The sequence below is a fragment of the Salvelinus fontinalis genome, chromosome 27 (genome assembly GCF_029448725.1).
Source record: "Salvelinus fontinalis isolate EN_2023a chromosome 27, ASM2944872v1, whole genome shotgun sequence".
Taxonomy (NCBI): domain Eukaryota; kingdom Metazoa; phylum Chordata; class Actinopteri; order Salmoniformes; family Salmonidae; genus Salvelinus; species Salvelinus fontinalis.
The window spans coordinates 17,462,105-17,484,411 of NC_074691.1; the positions used below are offsets into that span (position 1 = coordinate 17,462,105).

Genomic DNA, 22,307 nt, shown 5'->3' on the forward strand with positions numbered 1-22,307 from the left:
TCAAAATTCCAAAATTTCCAAAATGTGTTTGTTTTTTTACCAAAAACTAAAAACAATATAAACCATATATGCACTACCTTTCAAAAGTTTGGGGTCACTTAGAAATGCCATGTTGTTGAAATAAAAGCACATGTTCTGTCCATTAAAATAACATAAAATTGATCTGAAATACAGTGGAGACATTGTTAATGTTGTAAATAACTATTGTAGCTGGAAACGGCCGATTTCTTAATAGAATATCTACATAGGCGTACAGAGGCCCATTATCAACAACCATCACTCCCGTGTTCCAATGGCACGTTGTGTTAGCTAATCCAAGTTTATAATTTTAAAAGACTAATTGATCATTAGAAAACCCTTTTGCAATTATATTAGCACAGCTGAAAACTGTTGTTTTGATTAAAGAAGCAATAAAACTGGCCTTCTTTAGACTAGTTGAGTATCTGGAGAATCAATATTTGTGGGTGCGATTACAGGCTCAAAATGGCCAGAAACAAAGGCCTTTCTTCTGAAACCCGTAAGTCTATTCTTGTTCTGAGAAATTAAGGCTATTCCATGTGAGAAATTGCCAAGAAACTGAAGATCTTGTACAACGTTGAGTACTACTCCCTTCACAGAACAGCGCAAACTGGCTCTAACCAAAATAGAAAGAGGAGTGGGAACTGAGCAAGAGGACAAGTACATTAGAGTGCCTAGTTTGAGAAACAGAAACAGAAACAAACACAAGTCCTCAACCAGCAGCTTCATTAGATAGCACCCGCAAAACATCAGTCTCAATGTCAACAGTGAAGAGGCGACTCCGGAATGCTGGCCTTCAAGGCAGAGTTCCTCTGTCCAGTGTCTGTGTTCTTTTGCCCATCTTAATCTTTTCTTTTTATTGGCCAGTCTGAGATATGGCTTTTTCTTTGCAACTCTGCCTAGAAGGCCAGCATCCCGGAGTCGTCTCTTCACTGTTGGCGTTGAGACTGGTGTTTGCGGGTACTATTTACTATTTGGTTGCTGACAATGGGCCTCTGTAAGCCTATGTAGATATTCCATTTTTAAAAATCTGCCGTTTCCAGCTACAATAGTCATTTACAAAATTAACAATGTCTACACTGTATTTCTGATCAAGTTGGTGTTATTTTAATGGACTAAAAATTTGCTTTTCTTTCAAAAACAAGGACATTTCTATGTGACCCCAAACTTTTGAACGGTAGTGTATATGAAAAACACTTGTGGGCCAGTTTTTGCCTGCGAGCCGCCTGTTGGCAACCCCTGCTGTAAAACATTCATTCCATTGTTACAGGAGAACAATCTGGCCTTCAAGGAAATACTTATTCAACTCAGAATTGTAAGTTGTCATACGATACAACATTTATTTATTTTATTTTTATTTAACCTTTATTTAGCTAGGCAAGTCAGTTAAGCCTAGGTGTCCCTCTAGCGCCCTCCAGTTTCAACTTCCAGTGAAACTGGAGGGCGCGCAGTTCGAATAAATAATCACAAAAATTATTGATTTTAAACATTTAGGTAAATATAAGGGTCTTATATCGGTTGAAAGCTTAAATTCTTGTTAACCTAACTGCACTATCTGTTTTGTTAGATAAAATCCTTTATATCCCAAAAAGTCAGTTTAGTTGACGCCATCGATTTGAGTAATCCACTTGTTCAACTTGCAAAAATCGACCCCTAAATTTTGTTTAAACAAGTGAAAATACATTGCTATTTACTCCTCAGATACCCTAAAATAAAATCAAACTATAATATTTCTTACGGAAAGAAGTATGTTCAATAGGAAACCGATTTTAGCTGGTGCAAACTGTCTTCATGGCGCGAGCAAACACGAATTTCCAAGAATGTGTCCCTGTACTAAAACTGATATTTCTTATTCGTTTTTTGAAGTTACATTCATGAAACCTTGAACATAGACTGCTGACACGCCGTGGAAGCCATAGGAATTGCATCCAGGGAGCTAATTCTCAGTATGACCTTATTCTAAGAGGATGTTCTCTCAACAACAACAAAAAATCTATTTGTTTTTGGGGGGATTTTCTCCTACCATATCTATTGTGTTTTATTCTCCTACATTATTTTAACATTTCTACAAACGTAAAAGTGTTTTCTTTCCAATGATACCAATTATATGCATATCTTGGCTTCAGGGCCTGAGCAACAGGCAGTAATACTTTGGGCACGTCATACAGTGAGTCATTCAGTGAGAAAGTGAGAAAAAAAGGGGCCTAGCCCTAAGAAGTTTAATTTTAAGAACATGATGTTGTTTTGTCCATTTTAACCAGTATTGAAGTAGTTACGAGGTCACCGTTTCTCAATGTGTGTGGCTAACAGTTATGCCTTATCAAGCACTGTGTTCTGTAACGCCTAGAAGGTATATACTTGCAACAAAATAACCAAACACATTGGGGCACTAACGGCTCCATCTGTCTTTCCTCAATTGAATGTATAAGAATTAAATGTATAGGAATTACATGTATAGGAATGACATTTCCTCTTGACAGGCTGTAACCTCCTCAGGCTGTATTTGGTAGGCAAATGCGGATGGAAAGCTGAAGGCCCATGTTGACCAGTCCAGATGGCATAGGGAGATACCAGCCATGCAAATAGCAAAGATCACTTTTTCAAAGTAGCTACTTATTGTCATGCCGCCTCCGCCGTGCTGCTTTCAAGCATTTGCCCACTTTCTTTAGCCAGATGCAGCCTGTTCACTGTGAGCATTCAGCCTACCCCGATGGTCTCCTGGTGGACATGGATTACGAACTGCTGCCCACCTTTTGATCACTAGTTTCACAGGTCAAACCCAGGTTTAAGAACAGATTTCTTGAGGCAAGGTCAGTATCTCCTCTTACTGAAAAGCTATTATCTTTCATAATTTCTATGCCCTGCATTTACAAATGGTTCATTCTGCTTAATACTTGGGGGTTGCCCTGTATATTCTTATTCAAATATATGCCAAGTTGTGGTTTGAAAATACATTTTGAAAGAATATGAAAAAATGATTGTGTCAATGAAACATCTTAATACATGAATATTGTGACACATTTTTATTTGGTAACATTTTAAGTAGTCTAATAATTAGTTAGGCTAGATTTCCCAGGCCCAGATTACCCTACTTCTGGATTAAAAAGTACTTCAATTGAGACTCTCCAGTTCATTTTTGCTCACAGTCTTTTCAAATAAAGTGAACTGCAATAGAAAAAATGAAGGTCTGGGGCAATGTAACCCCAGACCTGGTGTACCATCTCATTAATGCTCAAATGAATGTCATATTGAGAGTCCATAAATGAATGAGTAACTAGGCATATTTTGTTTTTATGTGTTGTGATACAAAAACAACCTCTTAACGGACCATGATGTTTTGTAATTACTGGATTTAGTATCACCATGGTGACCCAGCTGACTGTGTAGGTGTGCTGAGCTATTACTGCTTTTTGGGGTCTGTTCGGTTTCGGTTTGATTATTACAAAAAAACACGGTTTTCGATTTCAGTTTTGATTAGACATTAAATGCACTATGCATTATGTGGTTTAAATGCTGTAACACTGAATAAAACAATGAATACAAGTCCCATGATGGTAGTGACTGCCCATTACTGCTTATCACTAATTAACCATAATTTAATCACTTTACTTTACTTTAATAAAATGTTTGTTTTATTTGATGACTTTATTATTTCATTCCAAGTCATTATCTCATCTCTATATCATCTCTTTTATGACTGAATACCAGCTATGAATCACTTAGATCATGTATTTTCAGGCTCGCCAATCAACTGATAAACAAGTTTAAGCAGGCGTACAATGATTTATGGTCTTCGTAGTTGATTACCAGGTTTTCTGCGTTAAACTATGTACAACTCCCTACTACATCTCACAGTTCAGGAATCATCTGATTTATCTCTACAGAAACTGCACATGGAGCTCACAGAAAACAAGAACAAAATGGAATTCAAGTAAGTGAACTGATGTCAGTCATTTAATCAAATCAAATCACATTTATTTATATAGCCCTTCATAGATCGGCTGATATATCAAAGTGCTGTACAGAAACCCAGCCTAAAACCCCAAACAGCAAGCAATGCAGGTGTAGAAGCACGGTGGCTAGGAAAAACTCCCTAGAAAGGCCAGAACCTAGGAAGAAACCAGCGAGAGGAACCAGGCTATGAGGGGTGGCCAGGCCTCTTCTGGAGGAAGAGCTATTTAAAAAATGAAAAATAACCTCAAGTAAAATGTTGACTGTCTTCTTTAATTAATAAACATGAGCAAATACATGTGCTGTAGCAGTGTAGTTAAATGAAATAATGGCTTTTTGTTGATATGGCCATGTGAATAATTGAGAGGACTTACAGTGTACATAGTCAGTGGATTGTTCTATGTTTTATTTAATGAGCAGAGATTGATTGAAAAGGGTTGTTCATTGCTTCATAAGCAGGTCAACAGGACAAGCTCTGTTATGTGGGAATGCAAAGTGATGCAAAGTAAAGTTTGACTAGCTAATTTTGGACTTTGTATACTTCAGGAAAAGGAGCTCAGGAGATAAAAGGCTAATTAATAATGATCATGACCTATATTCTTTACAGTAGTATCTACCTCAGAGTGAAACATAAAAGAAAATAAACCACCCAGAGATGAACAATAAAATCTGAATAGAATAATAAAAGCAACAAGTAGCACGGACTCAAATGAGACAAAAATACAACAGTAAGGTTGATAATAAGAAAATCAATGGGGTATCACTATTGTCTGTCATGAAATGGATGTTTTAATTCATTAATGTGTCCAAATTGTTGAAGCAGTGTAAATCTTCTTTGCTTCCATCAGACAAACGATGTGGGCCAGAGCGGTAATACTTTACTGTGGCGTGGTATTCCTCTACCACCAGGTAAGCAGTACAGTTGAAGTCGGAAGTTTACATACACTTCAGCAAAATTTATTTAAACTCAGTTTTTCACAATTCCTGACATTTATTTCTAGTAAAAATCCCCTGTCTTAGGTCAGTTAGGATCATCACTTGATGTTAAGAATGTGAAATGTCAGAATAATAGTAGAGAGAATGATTTATTTCAGCTTTTATTTATTTCATCACATTCACAGTGGATCAGAAGTTTACATACACTCAATTAGTATTTGGTAGCATTGCCTTTAAATTGTTTAACTTGGGTCAAACGTTTCGGGTAGCCTTCCACAAGCTTTCCACAATAGGTTGGGTGAATTTTGGCCCATTCCTTCTAACAGAGCTGGTGTAACTGAGTCAGCTTTGTAGGCCTCCTTGCTCGCACACGCTTTTTCAGTTCTGCCCACAAATTTTCTATAGGATTGAGGTCAGAGCTTTGTGATGGCCACTCCAATACTTTGACTTTGTTGTCCTTCAGCCATTTTGCCACAACTTCGGAAGTATGCTTGGGGTCATTGTCGATTTGGAAGACCCATTTGTGACCAAGCTTTAACTTCCTGACTGATGTCTTGAGATTTTGCTTCAATATATCCACATAATTTTACTCCCTCATGATGCCATCTATTTTGTGAAGTGCACCAGTCCCTCCTGGAGCAAAGCACTCCCACAAGATGATGCTGCCACCCCCGTGCTTCACGGTTGGGATGGTGTTCTTCAGCTTGCAAGCCTCCCCCGTTTTCCTCCAAACATAACGATGGTCATTATGGCCAAACAGTTCTATTTTTGTTTCATCAGACCAGAGGACATTTCTCCAAAAAGTGTGATCTTTGTCCCCATGTGCAGTTGCAAACCGTAATCTGGCTTTTTTATGGCGGTTTTGGAGCAGTGTCTTCTTCCTTGCTGAGCGGCCTTTCCGGTTATGTCGATATAGGACTTGTTATACTGTGAATATAGATACTTTTGTACCTGTTTCCTCCAGCATCTTTACAAGGTCTTTTGCTGTTGTTCTGGGATTGATTTGCACTTTCAAACCAAAGTACTGAGCGTTATGACGGCTGCGTGGTCCCATGGTGTTTATACTTGCGTACTAGTGTTTGTACAGATGAACATGGTACCTTCAGGCGTTTGGAAATTGCTCCCAAGGATGAACCAGACTTGTGGAGGTCTACCATTTTTTTCTGGGGTCTAGGCAGATTTCTTTTGATTTTCCCATGATGTCAAGCAAAGAGGCACTGAGTTTGAAAGTAGGCCTTGAAATACATCCTCAGGTACACATCCAATTGACTCAAATGATGTAATTTCGCCTGTCAGAAGCTTCTAAAGCCATGAAATCATTTTCTGGAATTTTCCAAGCTGTTTAAAAGTCACAGTCAACTTAGCGTATGTAAACTTCTGACCCACTGGAATTGTGGTACAGTGAATTATAAGTGAAATAATCTGTCTGTAAACAATTGTTGGGAAAATTACTTGTGTCATGCACAAAGTAGATGTTCTAACCGACTTGCCAAAACTATAGTTTGTTAACAAGAAATTTGTGGAGTGGTTGAAAAACGAGTTTTAATGACTCCAACCTAAGTGTATGTAAACTTCCGACTTCAACTGTACATTGCCTTAGTACTTGAAATGAGCCAGTTGGACAATTTACACAGTAGCCATGGATGTTAGTCAAGTAAACTAAGTAAAGGTAAGCACCGATTAAAAACAACAGAAGTGGAGGTAACCTAATGAATGTATCTTATCTCACATATTAATTCTAGTGGACATATGTAGTTATTGACCCTTTGATGATGAAATCTAACATGTCTCTCTCTCTTCATTTACACAGGCCTTAGCAGTGGGTGAGTTATATGATCTGTAGATTTATGTCTGAATACATAACAAACCAAGCAGGTTACCATCTATGACGAGAACTAGAAAAGGGCCACATGAGGACAAGTGAATTTACTAACTCTCTCACACAAGCAGATGCACTCTTGAAGACCTTCCCTCATCATTAGAATTAGCTGCCGAAAAGGGTCTCTTGCACATTTGCCTAAAATAAAAAATGTTCCTTTATGTCACTGATTGTTTTAGATACCTACATGGCTGAGTTCATGGTAGAGAGCAATGTTACATTTGACATCTCTGGTACTCTATCATCGATCAAGGAAATAACTACAGATAATGGAAGTATGACTATTGAACTGCTTGAACTAACAGCGGGTACAGTATCACTATTTCTATCAAATATGGTTTCATAGAGAAATGTTCCTCTATCAGTGTTTTTTCATCCGTAGTCTGATTGTTGTTGATTGATAATGTGTGTTTCTGGGTAGAATGTGAAATTGTCGGGGACAATTCTACATGTAACTGTTCGACAAAGTACATCTGGAGCAACGCAGTGTGTGACGAGTTCCAGTGTTGCAATGACTCATATTGTAATGCAAATATTTCTTACTTGCCAGCCTTCTGTATTCCCAAAGTGAAAGGTATTATTGTTGATACTGTTATTTTTACTATCACTATTTGATATGATCAATAGGATAGATAATACTATTAACACATATTGATCATTATTAATTATTCATTGTATAATTGTTGCTGTTCTTTCTACTAATAATTGTCATCCACTGCTATTATTAATGTTGTTGATATTGTTGTGGTGTTATATTGTCACAATTCTAATGTTTTGTTTTTGTTTACATAGTTTGCTTTAATGGAACAGTCACAGTGGGAAAAGTATTTATTGAAACTAATACTATCAAACAACAGGTACATTTTCATTTTTATATTTAGGGAATTAAAATCTGACGAAATAGTATAATTTGGTTTAGATTAAATTAATAAAATGTATAATGACTTAAAGAAATGTATATACATTTCTTATAACCTGAACAAGTGATACATTATATTTAATATTGATTAACACAATTCCTTTTTCTCTCAGCTCACAGAGGGTTTTCAAAAATTAAATGGGTTTGAGGGCCTTAATGTATCTGGACCTAGGTAATACATTCAATATTTATTATGGGATATATTCATTCCTTAATATTTGGCAGAGTGCTTGTTTTTCTCCATAAAGATGCAACATCAAATTTAGTTTTTGTCTCCCTTTCACCCATTTGGCAACTCAATATTGACACATAAGGGGTGATGGCCACATTGTTGATTTCGAAGTGGATGTCAGTGTCATATTTCTGACTACAAAACTTACAAAAATAGCAGCTGACCTGGAAACTACTGTAGGCTCCTCTGCCAAAATATCTGTTGAAACATCAGGTAAATGTCCTGCCTCTTCCATTACAGTACAGTCTTTTCACATAGTGATATTAAGACCATGAGGAGATATGCCACATTAGGCTCAGATAAGGCACAGGAGAAAATACTATAGTGAAAATGGAGTCTCTGCACACTCCAATCAGATGCAGTTTCAGAGTTGCAAAGCTTTTGGTTATGATATGATAACCTATGGACCATACAACCAAGTGCAAAGACAGTATGATATTAAGAAATGTAGCAAGAATTATAGTATGAAATTGATTATGTTATGTTGGTAATGAATATGTGAAACGTGTAAAGATCTATTGTATTATTTATTGTATTGATATCATATGTCTCTACTTTTCCACAGGATTTGTAAGCATTAAGTATCCAATGAACAAAGTGCCATACCGCTCAACACCGACGCTGAGTTGCACATTTAAAGAAACAACAATTGATGAAGCAGGTGGCTCTTGGAACTGGAACTTGATAAAGGGAAGTGAGACATTTGGCCTGAACACTGGAACCAGCATAACCGTCACATTCCCAGAGGCATCACCTAACTGTACCACAGTCCAAATTAAAAAGTTGTCAGGGAACTGGGCAGGTGTGTCTAAGAGACCTATGATGCTTGCCAATATAAATGGAGGGAGTAGGATTAGATTTCCTGTTTATGTGGTTATTGTAAACAGTGCATCTGATTTGTTCGATGCAGAAATAGACCTACTGATATGATCCTGTTTATTGCTTTTTTTATTGCTTCTAAAGGAATTTATAAGTGTGGATTTTCCAAAGGATCCATTGTGCACGCAGCCTCTGCAGAGTTGAAGGTAGCCCTGCTACCAGATCAGATCACCATGACGAGTACCCCACTGACTGTAGAATGCCAAGGTACAAGCACTCAAAGTGTGACGGTCAACGCAACCATCGAGAACAGCACAGAGATTTACAATGTTACTTGGTCATACCAAGCTCAAATGGAACCCCCAAATCCATTCTCAGGTACTCTTTATGAACTGTGTCTTGAAATATGTATCACCTTATTTCTCTTTGTGCTCAAAATGTATAAAGTTGCAGTAACTTGCGAAAAATGTCAACATTCTTTTCCAGTCTCGCCAGCGGGGACCAGCTACAGCATAACTCCAAAGATAGATTGCTCGCAATCAGAATTACCACATGTTTTCACAGTCAAATTTAGAAACCAGGAGAACGAGACTGAAAGTGCAAGCATAACTATACCAGTGATTTATGGTATGTTTGGGTTGTGAGTCCTTTGAATGAATTTGCTTAATCCTCTTCATCCTTCTTGGACATAACGCCACTTCAACAATTCACTTAAAAAACACATTTGAGTGACAGTAATAAACTTGTATGGTTCATTTATACAAAATGTACAAAAATGAAGTGGATGTTTAGTTCTTATTAATATTCCTCACTGACCAACGCTTGTTTTTATCAGCTAAGGAAAAGGAGATGGCTTGTTTAGTAGACCATCTTTGGCCAAAAACCCCAAAAGGTGACACTATTGTCATCCGACAATGTGAGCCGAGGAGAGTGGGGTATAACGAGAGGACATGCAAGGGGCCTGCATGGATGGATGTGCTGGAAAACTGTGTCAATGAGGAACTTAATCAAATTCTAATTTCAGCAGCAGTGAGTATGGCCTTACACCTCCTGCACGCATATAACTCTCACACTTTAAAGTGGATATGGAACATTGATAGTGTTTTGGTGAATGTCTATGTTTTGAGTGAAAGCGCTTGCATTCCTGCATTACAGTAATATGACAACATTACTCACGGGTTGGTGATGAATCATATTCTTCAACTACATATCCAGCCACTGGAATAATGTGACTATCATTCAAACGTTTTAGGCCTGTAGAATGTGTTGGTATTGCAAAGAAAGTTACTATTCCATGTGTGTTGTACCATTCCAGAACTTTAGAGAGGGACTTGGGGCCACACAGGACGTTGCTCGTGAAATATTTTCTGGGTTGAAGAACAGCACAGTTGCTGACACGAACAGCTCAGTTGCTGATTTGAATGCATCCATCAGTGTTCTGGATGTCATGTCTGAAGCATCAGAAACTATCACCCTGGATGAGTCCGTTTTAGATGTGAGCCATTCTGTTTTTTATTTTCGATAGATTACTCTTTATAGGAGCAATCTGCAGTTGATACGTCCATTTGACTAAAGTCATGATATGCTAAAGTAATGATATATAGCCATTGATTCTAGAAAAATATAATTTATAAATGCTTATGTAACTTCAACTGTCTTACCCCATCATAACCCAAAATATAAGCTCGTTTACTCCAATGTTTGTAAACAATGTAATTGTAAACAAACACTGTACATCTGGAGTATGGTTAAAACTATCATTTCAGTCTTTGCATCCATAGCTCCCTCTTTGAATTTGAAAGTGGTTACATTCCTCCAACTCCATCCCTGAGATCTTGACCAAAACAGTTGCGGTTTGTTATTGTTTGAACTGCAGATTGCACCTTTAAACTGTTGCCAAATATTGGGTGACTTGCACATACCCCAGTCCTTGACTTATTGTTTTAGGTTATACAGTTATACTGCTGTGTACAATATATCTCAAACAGAAACATTCATTTGTAAAATACAATTCACAGGTTTTTCTTGATGCAGCAAGCAACATGTTGAATAACCCTTGGAAGGCAGTCAACAAAACCATTGAATATGGAATGTCTTCAAAATACCTCAAGTCTGTCGAGGGTCTAGTGAAGAACATCAAAATTAATACCAGTAACGGAAATGACACCCCAAATCTACAATTCAAACTCTGCGGGGCTCAAAACAACTCATCTTGCAATCGAACTGTGTTTGGCGTGGAGGTCAAATTGGCCCAGTCCTCAGGAATAGTAAAAACTGTGGGAGTAAAAAACCTGGCTGACAAATTAAACAATTCAAAATTCCCGAACAGTGAGTTCCCTAGCATTGTGGTGTCAGCCACACTGCAAAACAGTAACGACTCCAAAATAGACATCAAATTGGACTTTCCAATCAACCAGTCAATGTCTCGAGACTCTAAAATCTTCTGTGTGTTCTGGAACACCACGTTGAAGGAATGGTCTGAAGAAGGATGCAAGTGGAAGGAAATGGTCAACAACAGAAGCTACTGCGAGTGCACCCACCTGACCTCCTTCTCAGTGCTCATGTCCAAGACCCCGGTGAACCTGCCCTTTCTGGATGAGATTACCTACGTAGGCCTGGGCATGTCCATCTGCTCCCTTATTGTCTTCCTCTTCATTGAGGCGCTGGTGTGGTCGGCCGTTGTGAAGTCCAACCTCTCACACTTCCGCCACACAGCCCTGGTCAACATCTCTCTATGCCTTTTATTGGCCGACTGCAGTTTCCTGGCCTCCTCCTTCCCCAGCATCTCTGCGACCTGGTGCCTCGTACTGACCGTGACCAAGCATTTCTTCTTTCTGGCTATGTTCTGCTGGATGCTATGCCTCAGCGTCATGCTACTACACCAGCTCATCTTCGTCTTCCACCCGCTGAGGAAGAGGGTGTATCTGCTCTTGTCCACCGTCCTCGGCTACATCTGTCCCACAGTGATCGTGGCAGCTACCTATGTGTACTACAAATACACAGGAACCCCCTACCACAACACAACAACCTGCTGGCTCATTTACGATGGACTTCTGAAAGGGTCCATTCACGCATTTCTTCTGCCCATCGGGACGATTGTTTTGATGAATCTGTTCTCCATGTGTGTTGTCATCATGACGCTCCTAAAGTCCAATGTCCCTGATGGGAGTAAAGCTGACGAAAAAGAAACAGCCAAAAGCATCCTGAAAGTGGTGCTCTTTTTAACACCAGTCTTTGGGATAACATGGGTTTTCGGATTCTTTTTGCTCATTGAGATCAACCAAATAATGGGTGTTGTGATGCATTATGCTTTCACCATCATAAACTCCTTACAGGTACTTTTTCATCCATTTTCCATGACAAATATTCTTGTCTCAAACTATTGAGTGAAAGGAGCTGAAATCAATTTTAACCATTGTATTTATTTATTGTGTCAAATTTCTTCAGGGCTTCTTCATTTTACTGACTGGATGTTTTGCAGAGAAAAAGGTATTTGTCAATCATTAGGGATCTTATGTGATTTAATATTGTTTAATAGTGTGTTAGAATAGTGAACTATGTATACTATGTACTACCACTACTGCTTTTTGTCATGATAATACCAGGTGCGAGATGAAGTGTTGAAAGTAATTTTGGCTGGGGTGAGTTCTGCTCTTATAGTTGCTTTTGTTGTCTTCCCATTCATTTATAGAGCAGGAACATGTGTTTACATTTTCTTTAAGTTGCTCTTATTCCTGTGTAGTAATGCTATAATTCTGCTAGTTACGACATTGTACATACATAGTACTATGGCAATTGTTCTGTAATAGTAATGGAACTGAATGTCTTTTGTTATACAGAAATGGAATATGGAGTGTGTAATAACAAAAAATTCTCGGCTCCATTCCTTTGTAATTAGAACGCAAAGCCAATTAAAGTAGAATATACCAAAATTGTAATACAATGGCGTTATTATAGAACGAACAGTGTTACTACACAGAAAAGCAACTTAATGCAAGTGTTACTGAAAGCTCAGATCACCTCTCTTACCAGGCACCTACTACCAAAGAAAAAAGTGAGAATATGAAAGTCCCCTTCAAATAAGTGATGAACATCAAGGTTTGTACAGTCTTGATAAAGGACAAACACGTCTGCAGCTGACAAACACATGTCATTTAATAAATGCAATTAACACTTAACTATTACACAATGTTTTACTCTTCAAGCCCTTGTAAGTTAAATCAGACATGTTAGTACTGGGCTGTAATAAAAGCCTGCACACCTTAAGGGTCTGCAGGATTGGGGATTGAAGAACACTGTACTCATCATATGTTTTCTACCTCAGAGAACAAGCTATATACTGGATCAGGACCAACCCACCCATCTGCCACTACTCTCACCCAGAGGGAAACATCAACCTGGTTGGTTCCTCAAAGACAGAGATGGCTGGGGTTTAGACAGGTCTTATCATGATGTAATTATATTATGTCAATAACATTATAAGTTTGATATTAATTACTAAACTCATACACATTATTCAATTGCTAAACACATCTTTGTGATTTCCTGGAAACATTTGTATTCCTATTTTCTACAAACAGTACTGACTGTAGCATACTTTGACGTCAGAATAGATGTCATAATATTACTGCTAATTTGCTCAATGACATTTCGTTAACATTATTTATTAATTGAGTTGTCCTGTACTTGCATTATGACTGTAGATGAAATGTGTAAATCAAAGTTATTGTAATAAACAGTAAGGCCGGGATTCAATCAGATGGGTGCTGTAGACCAGGCCCGGTCCTGGCTGTTCTGCCGCCCTAGGCGAGACAAAAACATTGTTGCCCCTGCAAAACTAGAAAAGTCCCAGGAAGAAAAATGACGTTCAAAACACTTATACAATACGTATTTTCCAGAAGTTGAAATCAGGTACATTTTCGGTTCTGAATGAAAGTTGAAAATAAGTAATTTATAGATGTCTATGTTTGGACCAAATCAAGGCCAGTCCAGACCGGACCAAATCTGAACCAAACATAGACGACTATTTTTGGGCCAAATCAAGTCTGGTCCAGAATAGAAAAAATGGTTTGGTTCAGATTTGGTTCAGATTTGGTCCGTCTATGTGGTAGGCTTACCGTTTGTAAAACAGACAAAAAAGACAGCCAAAAGATGTTGGCGTCGGTCCGTGCTTACTGGGGTGAAGCCTACCATGTCAGCACACAATGGAATCTTATGAATGCCCATCCATGTGGTAGGCCTACCGTTTGAAAAAACAGGCAGCTGCATTGCCTGTATTAGTTCTGATTCCTATGACTAATCAATTTGGCTATTTAAGCTCTGAATATCAGCTAACCAACTTCATCAGGAGTTATCCTGAGCCTATTTGCAATGAGAATCAATGAGTTTATACAGCGGGAAATGCAGAAGTATGTTTCTTTTGCTCGTCAAATTATTTTTACAAACTTGAAACCACTGGACCGAGTTTGGGAAACACTGTTGTAGAAAAGCACATGCCTAGCGACAAGGTGTCTTATAAAGGCTATTTCTCCAACATTTGCGGAGATTGCATTCATTGTAAACACTGCAGATATCGTCTCAAGCGGGAAATTAGCTTAAAATGCACTTCAATTGCTGTGCACTTGTAGACAACGCACCTTTGATTGAATCCTGGCCTAATTGTTATTTATTTTAACGTTATAGTAAAATCTATGGTGAAAAATTATTTAGGGGCTGTCAATATTTTAAGCCATAGTTGAACCCCTCCTCCCAAAACCAATGTGCCTGTTCAATGTCTAACCTGAAGTTGTTTGTGCTTTGTGTTTTATCTTTTAAATGTTTGCGTTATGCTTTTTTAACCAGGTCTCTCTTGCAAAGTACATTTTTAATCTCAATGAGTTTCATGTCTGTGTGCTGCTAGTGTTTCTTGTTTTGTATTATGTTCCGTATATTTATTAAATATTCACTCCCTGTACTTGCTTCCTGACTCTCAGCGCACATCATTAGAAGGTATTTCAGGTCCGGGTATCAGTACCAGAGTTACCGGGGATCGCCAGGCTCTCACTCGGGCTCCTACGCCTCGGCCGGTTGTCAGGCTCTCACGCCTCATCCGGTTCGCCAGGTTTCCGCGACCGGTCCGCTCCTGATCCTGATTTGTATTATGTTCCATCTATTTATTAAATATTCCTTCCCTGTACTTGCTTCCCGACTCTCAGCGCGCATCGTTACAGAAAATGCTGCATATGTCGGCTCAAATTGGAAATTACTTTTACATTTATATTGCGCAATCTGTAACGCTTCAGTAATTGTAACGTTCGTCGTATGGAGGAAGAGAGGAGGACCAAGGCGCAGCGTGAAAAGTATCCATTTTAATAGAATACGTTAAACAAACAAACAAAATAACGATAAACGAGAATAACACGAAACGAAACAGTTCTTTCTGGTGCAGACACACAAAGACTGAAAAATAACCACCCACAAACCCCAACAGAAAACAGGCTACCTAAATATGGTTCCCAATCAGAGACAATGACTAACACCTGCCTCTGATTGAGAACCATATCAGGCCAAACACAGAAACGGGAAAACTAGACACACAACAGACTGCCCACTCAGCTCACATCCTGACCAGCACTAAAACAAAGAAAACACAAAAGAACTATGGTCAGAACGTGACAGTACCCCCCCCCCCCCCCCCCCAAGGTGAAGTGGGGTGAACCTGAACCTATAGGGGAGGGTCTGGGTGGGCATCTGTCCGCAGTGGCGGCTCTGGCGCTGGCGTGGACCCCACTCCACCATAGTCTTTGTCCGCTTCAGTGACGTCTTTTGAGTGTCGACCTTCGCCGCCAACCCTGGCCTGGGAACCCTAATAAATGGGCCCACAGGACGGAGGGACACTTCTGGACTGAAAGACGCTTCTGGACTGAAAGACGCTTCTGGACTGAAGAAACTCCTCTGGACTGAAGAAACTCCTCCGGACTGAGGGGCGGCTCCGGACTGAGGGGGCGGCTCCGGACTGAGGGGCGGCTCCGGACTGAGGGGCGGCTCCGGACTGAGGGGCGGCTCTGGCGGCTCAATCAGAAGTTACCTTAAAATGTCAATCGCGCTGTAACACAGATCTTCTGCGGTCTGGATTGAATCTAGCCCTATGTTAATAATAATTTATTACATTGTTATCTGTATGCGTGTCCTCTTTCAATCATCTCATAATCAATTAAATAAAGCGACAGAAATCTCACAAACAATTATTTTATTCTTGAGCAACTTGCAACAATGTTGTTTTAGTGCATGTATGTACAATTACAAGTGTCCAAACCAAACATAAACATATTATTTTTAACATACAGTTGATACCAGGGCTGGCTCCAGGATGACATCCCTGAGGGGGCATTTTAAATCCATGGGGGGGGGGGGGCACAACTAGTATTGCTTTAGAGCTCCAATAAAACAAAGTAGATTGGTCCTACTACTGTTCAAATGTACAAAATGTATCTGAAATGTAGCCGTACATATCAACAACCAAGGCTTTATAGAATAACACAAAACATTTACCTGGAGTTAACTCTGCAAATGGCACTGCTAGGTGATCTAAAAGTCATAGTCAATCGATCAAAAATATAATAATACTTAGCAAAAATGTTTATCTTTAGTTTACATTCTGTAGAAACTATGAGAATAGAAAGGGTCAGAACTTGTGTGAAACATCACAGCGTAGTTAAAAAATATATTGCAAAAAGAACTGGATGGTTTATGAGATAGATGGGAGGGGTTGAGGGTAGTTGAACGATGGGACTACAAACAAATAAAAGATAACTATTGTAAAATATACTGTGTCCTAAAAATGTAGATAGTATGTACAGAAAAAATTGAAGTAGAAGTCTAAGTGTTGTGGTCCATTAGTTTACTCCAATTATGGGAAGGGTGGTAGGGTTAGGGGAAAATAATAAAGTAAAATATATAAAAAAATATATATATATACAGTACAAGTCAAAAGTTTGGACACACCTACTCATTCCAGGGTTTTTCTTTATTAAAAAAAAAATAGAATAATAGTGAAGACATCAAAACTATGAAATAGCACATATGGAATCATGAAGTGACCAAAAAAGTGTTAAACAAATCAAAATATATTCTATGTTTGAGATTCCTCAAAGCAGCCACCTTTTTACTTGACAGCTTTGCACACTCTTGGCATTCTCTCAACCAGCTTCACCTGGAATGCTTTTCCAACAGTCTTGAAAGAGTTCCCACATATGCTGAGCACTTGTTGGATGCTTTTCCTTCACTCTACGGTCCAACACCTCCCAAATCATCTCTATTGGGTTGAGGTCAGGTGATTGTGGATCCCAGGTCATCTGATGCAGCACTCCATCACTCTCCTTGGTCAAATAACCCTTACACAGCCTGGAGGTGTGTTTTGGGTCACTGTCCTGTTGAAAAAGAAATGATAGTTCCACTTAGCGCAAACCAGATGGAATGGCGTATCACTGCAGAATGCCGTGGTAGCCATGCTGGTTAAGTGTGCCTTGAGTTCTAAATAAATCACAGACAGTGTCACCAGCAAAGCACCCCCACACCATCACACCTCGTCCTCCATGCTTCTTGGTGGGAACCACACATGCGGAGATCATCCATTCACCTACTCTGAGTCTCACAAAGACTCACAAAGACACCGCTCACAAAGACACCGCTGTTGGAACCAAAAATCTCAATTTGGACTCATCAGACCAAAGGACAGATTTCCAGATGTCCACTGCTCGTGTTTCTTGGCCCAAGCAAGTCTCTTATTATTATTGGTGTCCTTCAGTAGTGGTTTCTTTGCAGCAATTCGACCATGAAGGCCTGATTCACACGGTCTCCTCTGAACAGTTGATGTTGAGATGTGTCTGTTACTTGAACTCTGTGAAGCATTTTTTTGGGGCTGCAGTTAACTCTAATGAACTTATCCTAAGCAGCAGAGTTAACTCTGGGTCTTCGTTTCCTGTAGCGGTCCTCATGAGAGCCAGTTTCATCATAGCGCAAATGTATAAAAATGAAACAATTTAACATGACATTGAAATAAGCATTCAGACCCTTCACTCTGTACTTTGTTGAAGAATCGTTGGCAGCGATTACAGCCTCAAGTCTTCTTGGGTGTGACGCTACAAGCTTGACACACCTGTATTTGATGAGTTTCTCCCAGTCTTCTCTGCAGATCCTCTCAACCTCTGTCAGGTTAGATGGGGAGTGTCGTTCCACAGATATTTTCAGGTCTCTCCAGAGATGTTAGATCGGGTTCAAGTCTGGGCACTGGCTGGGCCACCTAAGGACATTCAGAGACTTTTCCCGAAGCCACTCCTGCGTTGTCTTGGTTGTGTGCTTGGGGTTATTGTCATGTTGGAAGGTGAACCTTCGCCCCAGTCTGAGGTCATGAGTTCTCTGGAGAAGGTTCATCAAGAATACCTCTATACTTTGCTCCATTCATCTTTTCCTTGCTAGTCTCCCTGTTCCTGCTGCTGAAAAACATGCCTTAAGCATGATGCTGCCACCACCAAGCTTCAACGTAGGGATGGTGCCAGGTTTCCTCCAGACATGCCACTTGGCATTCAGGCCAAAGAGTTCAAATGTGGTTTCATCAGACCAGATAATCCTGTTTCTCATCGTCTGAGAGTCTTTAGGTGGCTTATGGCAAGCTCCAAGTGTGCTGTCATGTTCCTTTTACTGAGGAGTGGCTTCCGTCTGGCCGCTCTACCATAAAGGTCTGATTGGTGGAGTGCTACAGAGATGGTTGTCCTTCTGGAAGGTTCTCCCATCTCCACAGAGGATCTCTGGAGCTCTGTCAGAGTGACCATCGGGGTCTTGCTCACCTCCCTGACCAAGGCCCTTCTCCCCCGTTTGCTCAGTTTGGATGGGCGGCCAGCTCTAGGAAGAGTATAGGTGGTTCCAAACGTCTTCCATTTAAGAATGATGGAGGCCACTGTGTTTATGGGGATGCTGCAGAAATATTTTTGGCCCTTTCCCCAGATCTGTGCCTCGACACAATCCTGTCTCGGAGCTCAACAGACAATGAATTTTGACATCATGGCTTGATTTTTGCTGTGACATGCACTGTCAACTGTGGGAACTTATATTGACAGGTGTGTGCCTTTCTAGATCATGTCCAATCAACAGAATTTACAACAGGCGGACACCAATAAAGTTGTAGAAACATCTCAAGGATGATCAGTGGAAACAGGATGTACCTGAGCTCAATTTCGAGCCTATAGCAAAGGGTCTGAATACTTATGTAAAGAAAGTATTTCTGTTTTTTCTTTTACTAAATTTGCAAAAAACTCTAAAAAACAGTTTTTGCTTTTTCATTATAGGGTATTGTGTGAATATTGATGATGGGAAAAAAAATATTTAATGTATTTTAGAATAAGTCTGTAAAGTAGCAAAATGTGTAAAAAGTGAAGGGGTCTGAATACTTTCCGAATGCACTGTAGTTTAGACAATTCTGACAAACTATTTGTACCCAGTCAAACAGCAGCCATGGAGGTCAGCCAATCATTTGCTATTGAGGTTGAAACACCTGAGAAATCTATCAACAGGTCTGGTCTACCCAGTACCATCAAGGGCATATGACCGAATGATGAAGACACAATGAATGTGTCAGCGCCCAAGAAACCAGTTCCAAATTTGGCACAAGTTCTTCAGATACATCCAGATATGTTGGGGCACGAGGAGAAAATGTCAGTGTCTGTGGGGTTTTTTCTTCCATGAAGACATGTGTGAGGGACTTGTTGTGATCCCGGCGGTAGTGTATTGGACAATATGTAAGACAGAAGACTTGGTGATTTTCCTCAAGTAAAGTCCTTGGTCAATTGTGGGACAAGGATACTTTTATGCCCTTGATCAGTGGTAGTGTATGAGGCTATTTGGGGAGCCAAAGGTCAATTGTTGCTTTTGATCAAGTTTGTGGGTGGAGAAGAGGGCGGTTTGGTTGGGCATGTTGAAACATTTTGGTGTTGAGAGTAGGGTTTGGTTGGGGGGGCTGTTGAAGTGTTTTGAATGGGGTGTGTTTTGGAGGTCTGGGTAGAAATCCAACAATGTAATCAAACTGGTTGGGAGTAGGATTAGGCCTCTCAGAGCATTCACTCCTGGCCCAATTGGGAATCAACAAGCAGTTGTCTGGACTTCACAGAGGCTTGGAAGTTGCAGTTGTTTTTGTATCCTTTTGGTGTAATCTTTAAAAGTATGTGGAACATTTTCACAACTCAAAGCACATCAATCAAATCAGATCATCGAAATGGATCATGCTTAAAATTTGTAAGCACATTTTCAATTGACCGAGTACATCAAACCTAGTGATCAAAAATGTTTACACTGTACATGACATGAGTTTTATGATATGGAAATGTGAAGTGCACATTTGGAATCACGGGGTACACATCACTCCCAGAAGCCTTTGAAAGTGTTAAACCTGCATAAACATTAGTGATTCTCTTTCACCCTAAAGCAAGACGGCCCCTCTCTATACCCTTTGTAATTGGGGGGTGGTGTGTCTTTACTTGTAGCTGTAGCCTGGTTACTATGAACACATCAGATGAAATTATTAAATTAGATTTTTAAGATCAAGAAGGACCTTTCTCACACACACACACACACACACACACACAAACACAAAGACACAAACACACACACACATATTTATTTTCACTGATGCTACAGAAATCAGTATTCCAGAATTAAGGATTACATTTTACATCCTAGATATTAGTGGTGGTCACCAATATTGCTATTTCAATCTTTTGATATCAATATGAGCAAGGCATATTGTGATATGGAAATTCTCTGGGCTCTATATGACATTGGTAATTTAAACATAGAATGATATTGATCTTCTACAGTTCCCCATTCAATACTGTTGTTTGAAAAACAAGCACTCAAGCAAAACACAAATCTAAACATACAAGAATGTGATGATAAATACAATTACTTCTCAATGTGTACATTTTAGGTGTGGGCACCAATATAGCCATTTCAATATAATGTTGATATCTTTTTATCGATAAGAGCAAGGCGTATTGTGATTTCAGTTTATCCTTGCTGTTAACCTACACTATACACTGCATTCGGAATGTCATCAGACCCCTTGAATTTTTCCACATTTTGTTACGTTACAGCCTTATTCTAAAATGTATTAAATATTTTTTTCCTCATCACTCTACATACAATATTCCATAATGACAAAGCGAAAACCGTTTTTTAGCTATTTGTGCAAATGTATTAAAAATAAAAAACTGAAATATCACATTTACATAAGTATTCACACCCTTTGCTATGACACTCAAAATTGAGCTCAGGTGCATCCTGTTTCCATTGATCATCCGTGAGATGTTTCTAAAACTTGATTGGTATCCACCTGTGGTAAATTCCAATGATTGGACATGATTTGGAAAGGAACACAGATGTCTATATAATGTCCCACAGTTGACAGTGCATGTCAAATCCAAAACCAAGCCATGAGGGTATTAAAGGAATTGTCCTTACAGCTCCGAAACAGGATTGTGTCGAGGCACAGATCTGAGGAAGGGTACCAAAACATTTCTACACTATTGAAGGTCCCCAAGAACACAGTGGCCTCCATCATTCTTAAATGGAATACGTTTGGAGCCAGCAAGACACTTCCTAGATTTGGCTGCCTGGCCAAACTGAGCAATCGGAGGAGTAGGGCCTTTGTCGGGGAGGTGAACCTTCCAGAAGGACAACCATCTTGGCAGCATTCCACCAATCAGACCTTCATGGTCGAGTAGCCAGACGGAAGCCACTGCTCAGTAAACGGCACATGACAGCCTACTTGGAGTTTGCCAAAAGGCACGTAAAGGACTCAGAGCATGAGAAACATGATTCTCTGGTCTGATGAAACCAAGATTGAACTCTTTAGCCTGAATGCCAAGTGTCAAGTTTTGGAGTAAACCTGGCACCATCCCTACAGTGAAGAATGGTGGCGGCAGCATCATGCTGTGTGGATGTTTTTCAGTGGCAGGGACTGGAACACTAGTCAGGACCGAAGGAAAGCTGAACAGAGCAAAGTATAGAGAGATCCTTGATGAAAACCGGCTCCAGAGTGCTCAGGACCTCAGACTGGGGTGAAGGTTTACCTTCTAACAGAACAATGACCCTAAGCACACAGACAAGACAAAGCAGGAGTGGATTCGGGACAAGTCTCTGAATGTCCATGAGTGGCCCAGCCAGAGCCTGGACTTGAACCAGATCGAACATCCATGGAGAGACCTGAAAATAGCCGTGCAGCGACACTCCCCATCTAACCTGACAGAGCTTGAGAGGATCTGCAGAGAAGAATGGGAAAAACTCCCCAAATACAGGTGTGCCAAGCTTGTAGCGTCACACCCAAGAAGACTTGAGGCTGTAATCGCTGCCAACGGTGCTTCAACAAAGTACTGAGTAAAGGGTCTCAATACCTATTTAAATGTGATATTTCTGTTTTTGGGTTGGGAATGCATTTGCAAAAAACTCTAAAAAACAGTTTTTGCTTTTTTATTATAGGGTATTGTGTGTAGATTGATGATGTTACGTTCGTTGATGGAAGGAGG

General features: G+C 39.7%; 1 protein-coding gene across 1 annotated transcript; it reads left to right on the forward strand.

Moving 5' to 3' along the window:
• The first annotated feature begins 3,911 nt into the window (after positions 1–3,911).
• On the forward strand, positions 3,912–12,837 carry LOC129825706 (adhesion G-protein coupled receptor F2-like). Its single transcript, XM_055885892.1, has 17 exons — positions 3,912–3,949; positions 4,818–4,878; positions 6,716–6,728; positions 6,964–7,092; positions 7,206–7,358; positions 7,577–7,641; positions 7,817–7,875; positions 8,018–8,148; positions 8,501–8,737; positions 8,899–9,132; positions 9,241–9,381; positions 9,590–9,783; positions 10,070–10,249; positions 10,773–12,089; positions 12,202–12,243; positions 12,360–12,395; positions 12,787–12,837. The coding sequence occupies exons 1-17, from the start codon at positions 3,912–3,914 to the stop codon at positions 12,835–12,837; spliced, it is 3,081 nt and encodes a 1,026-aa protein (XP_055741867.1).
• The last annotated feature ends 9,470 nt before the right edge of the window (positions 12,838–22,307 follow it).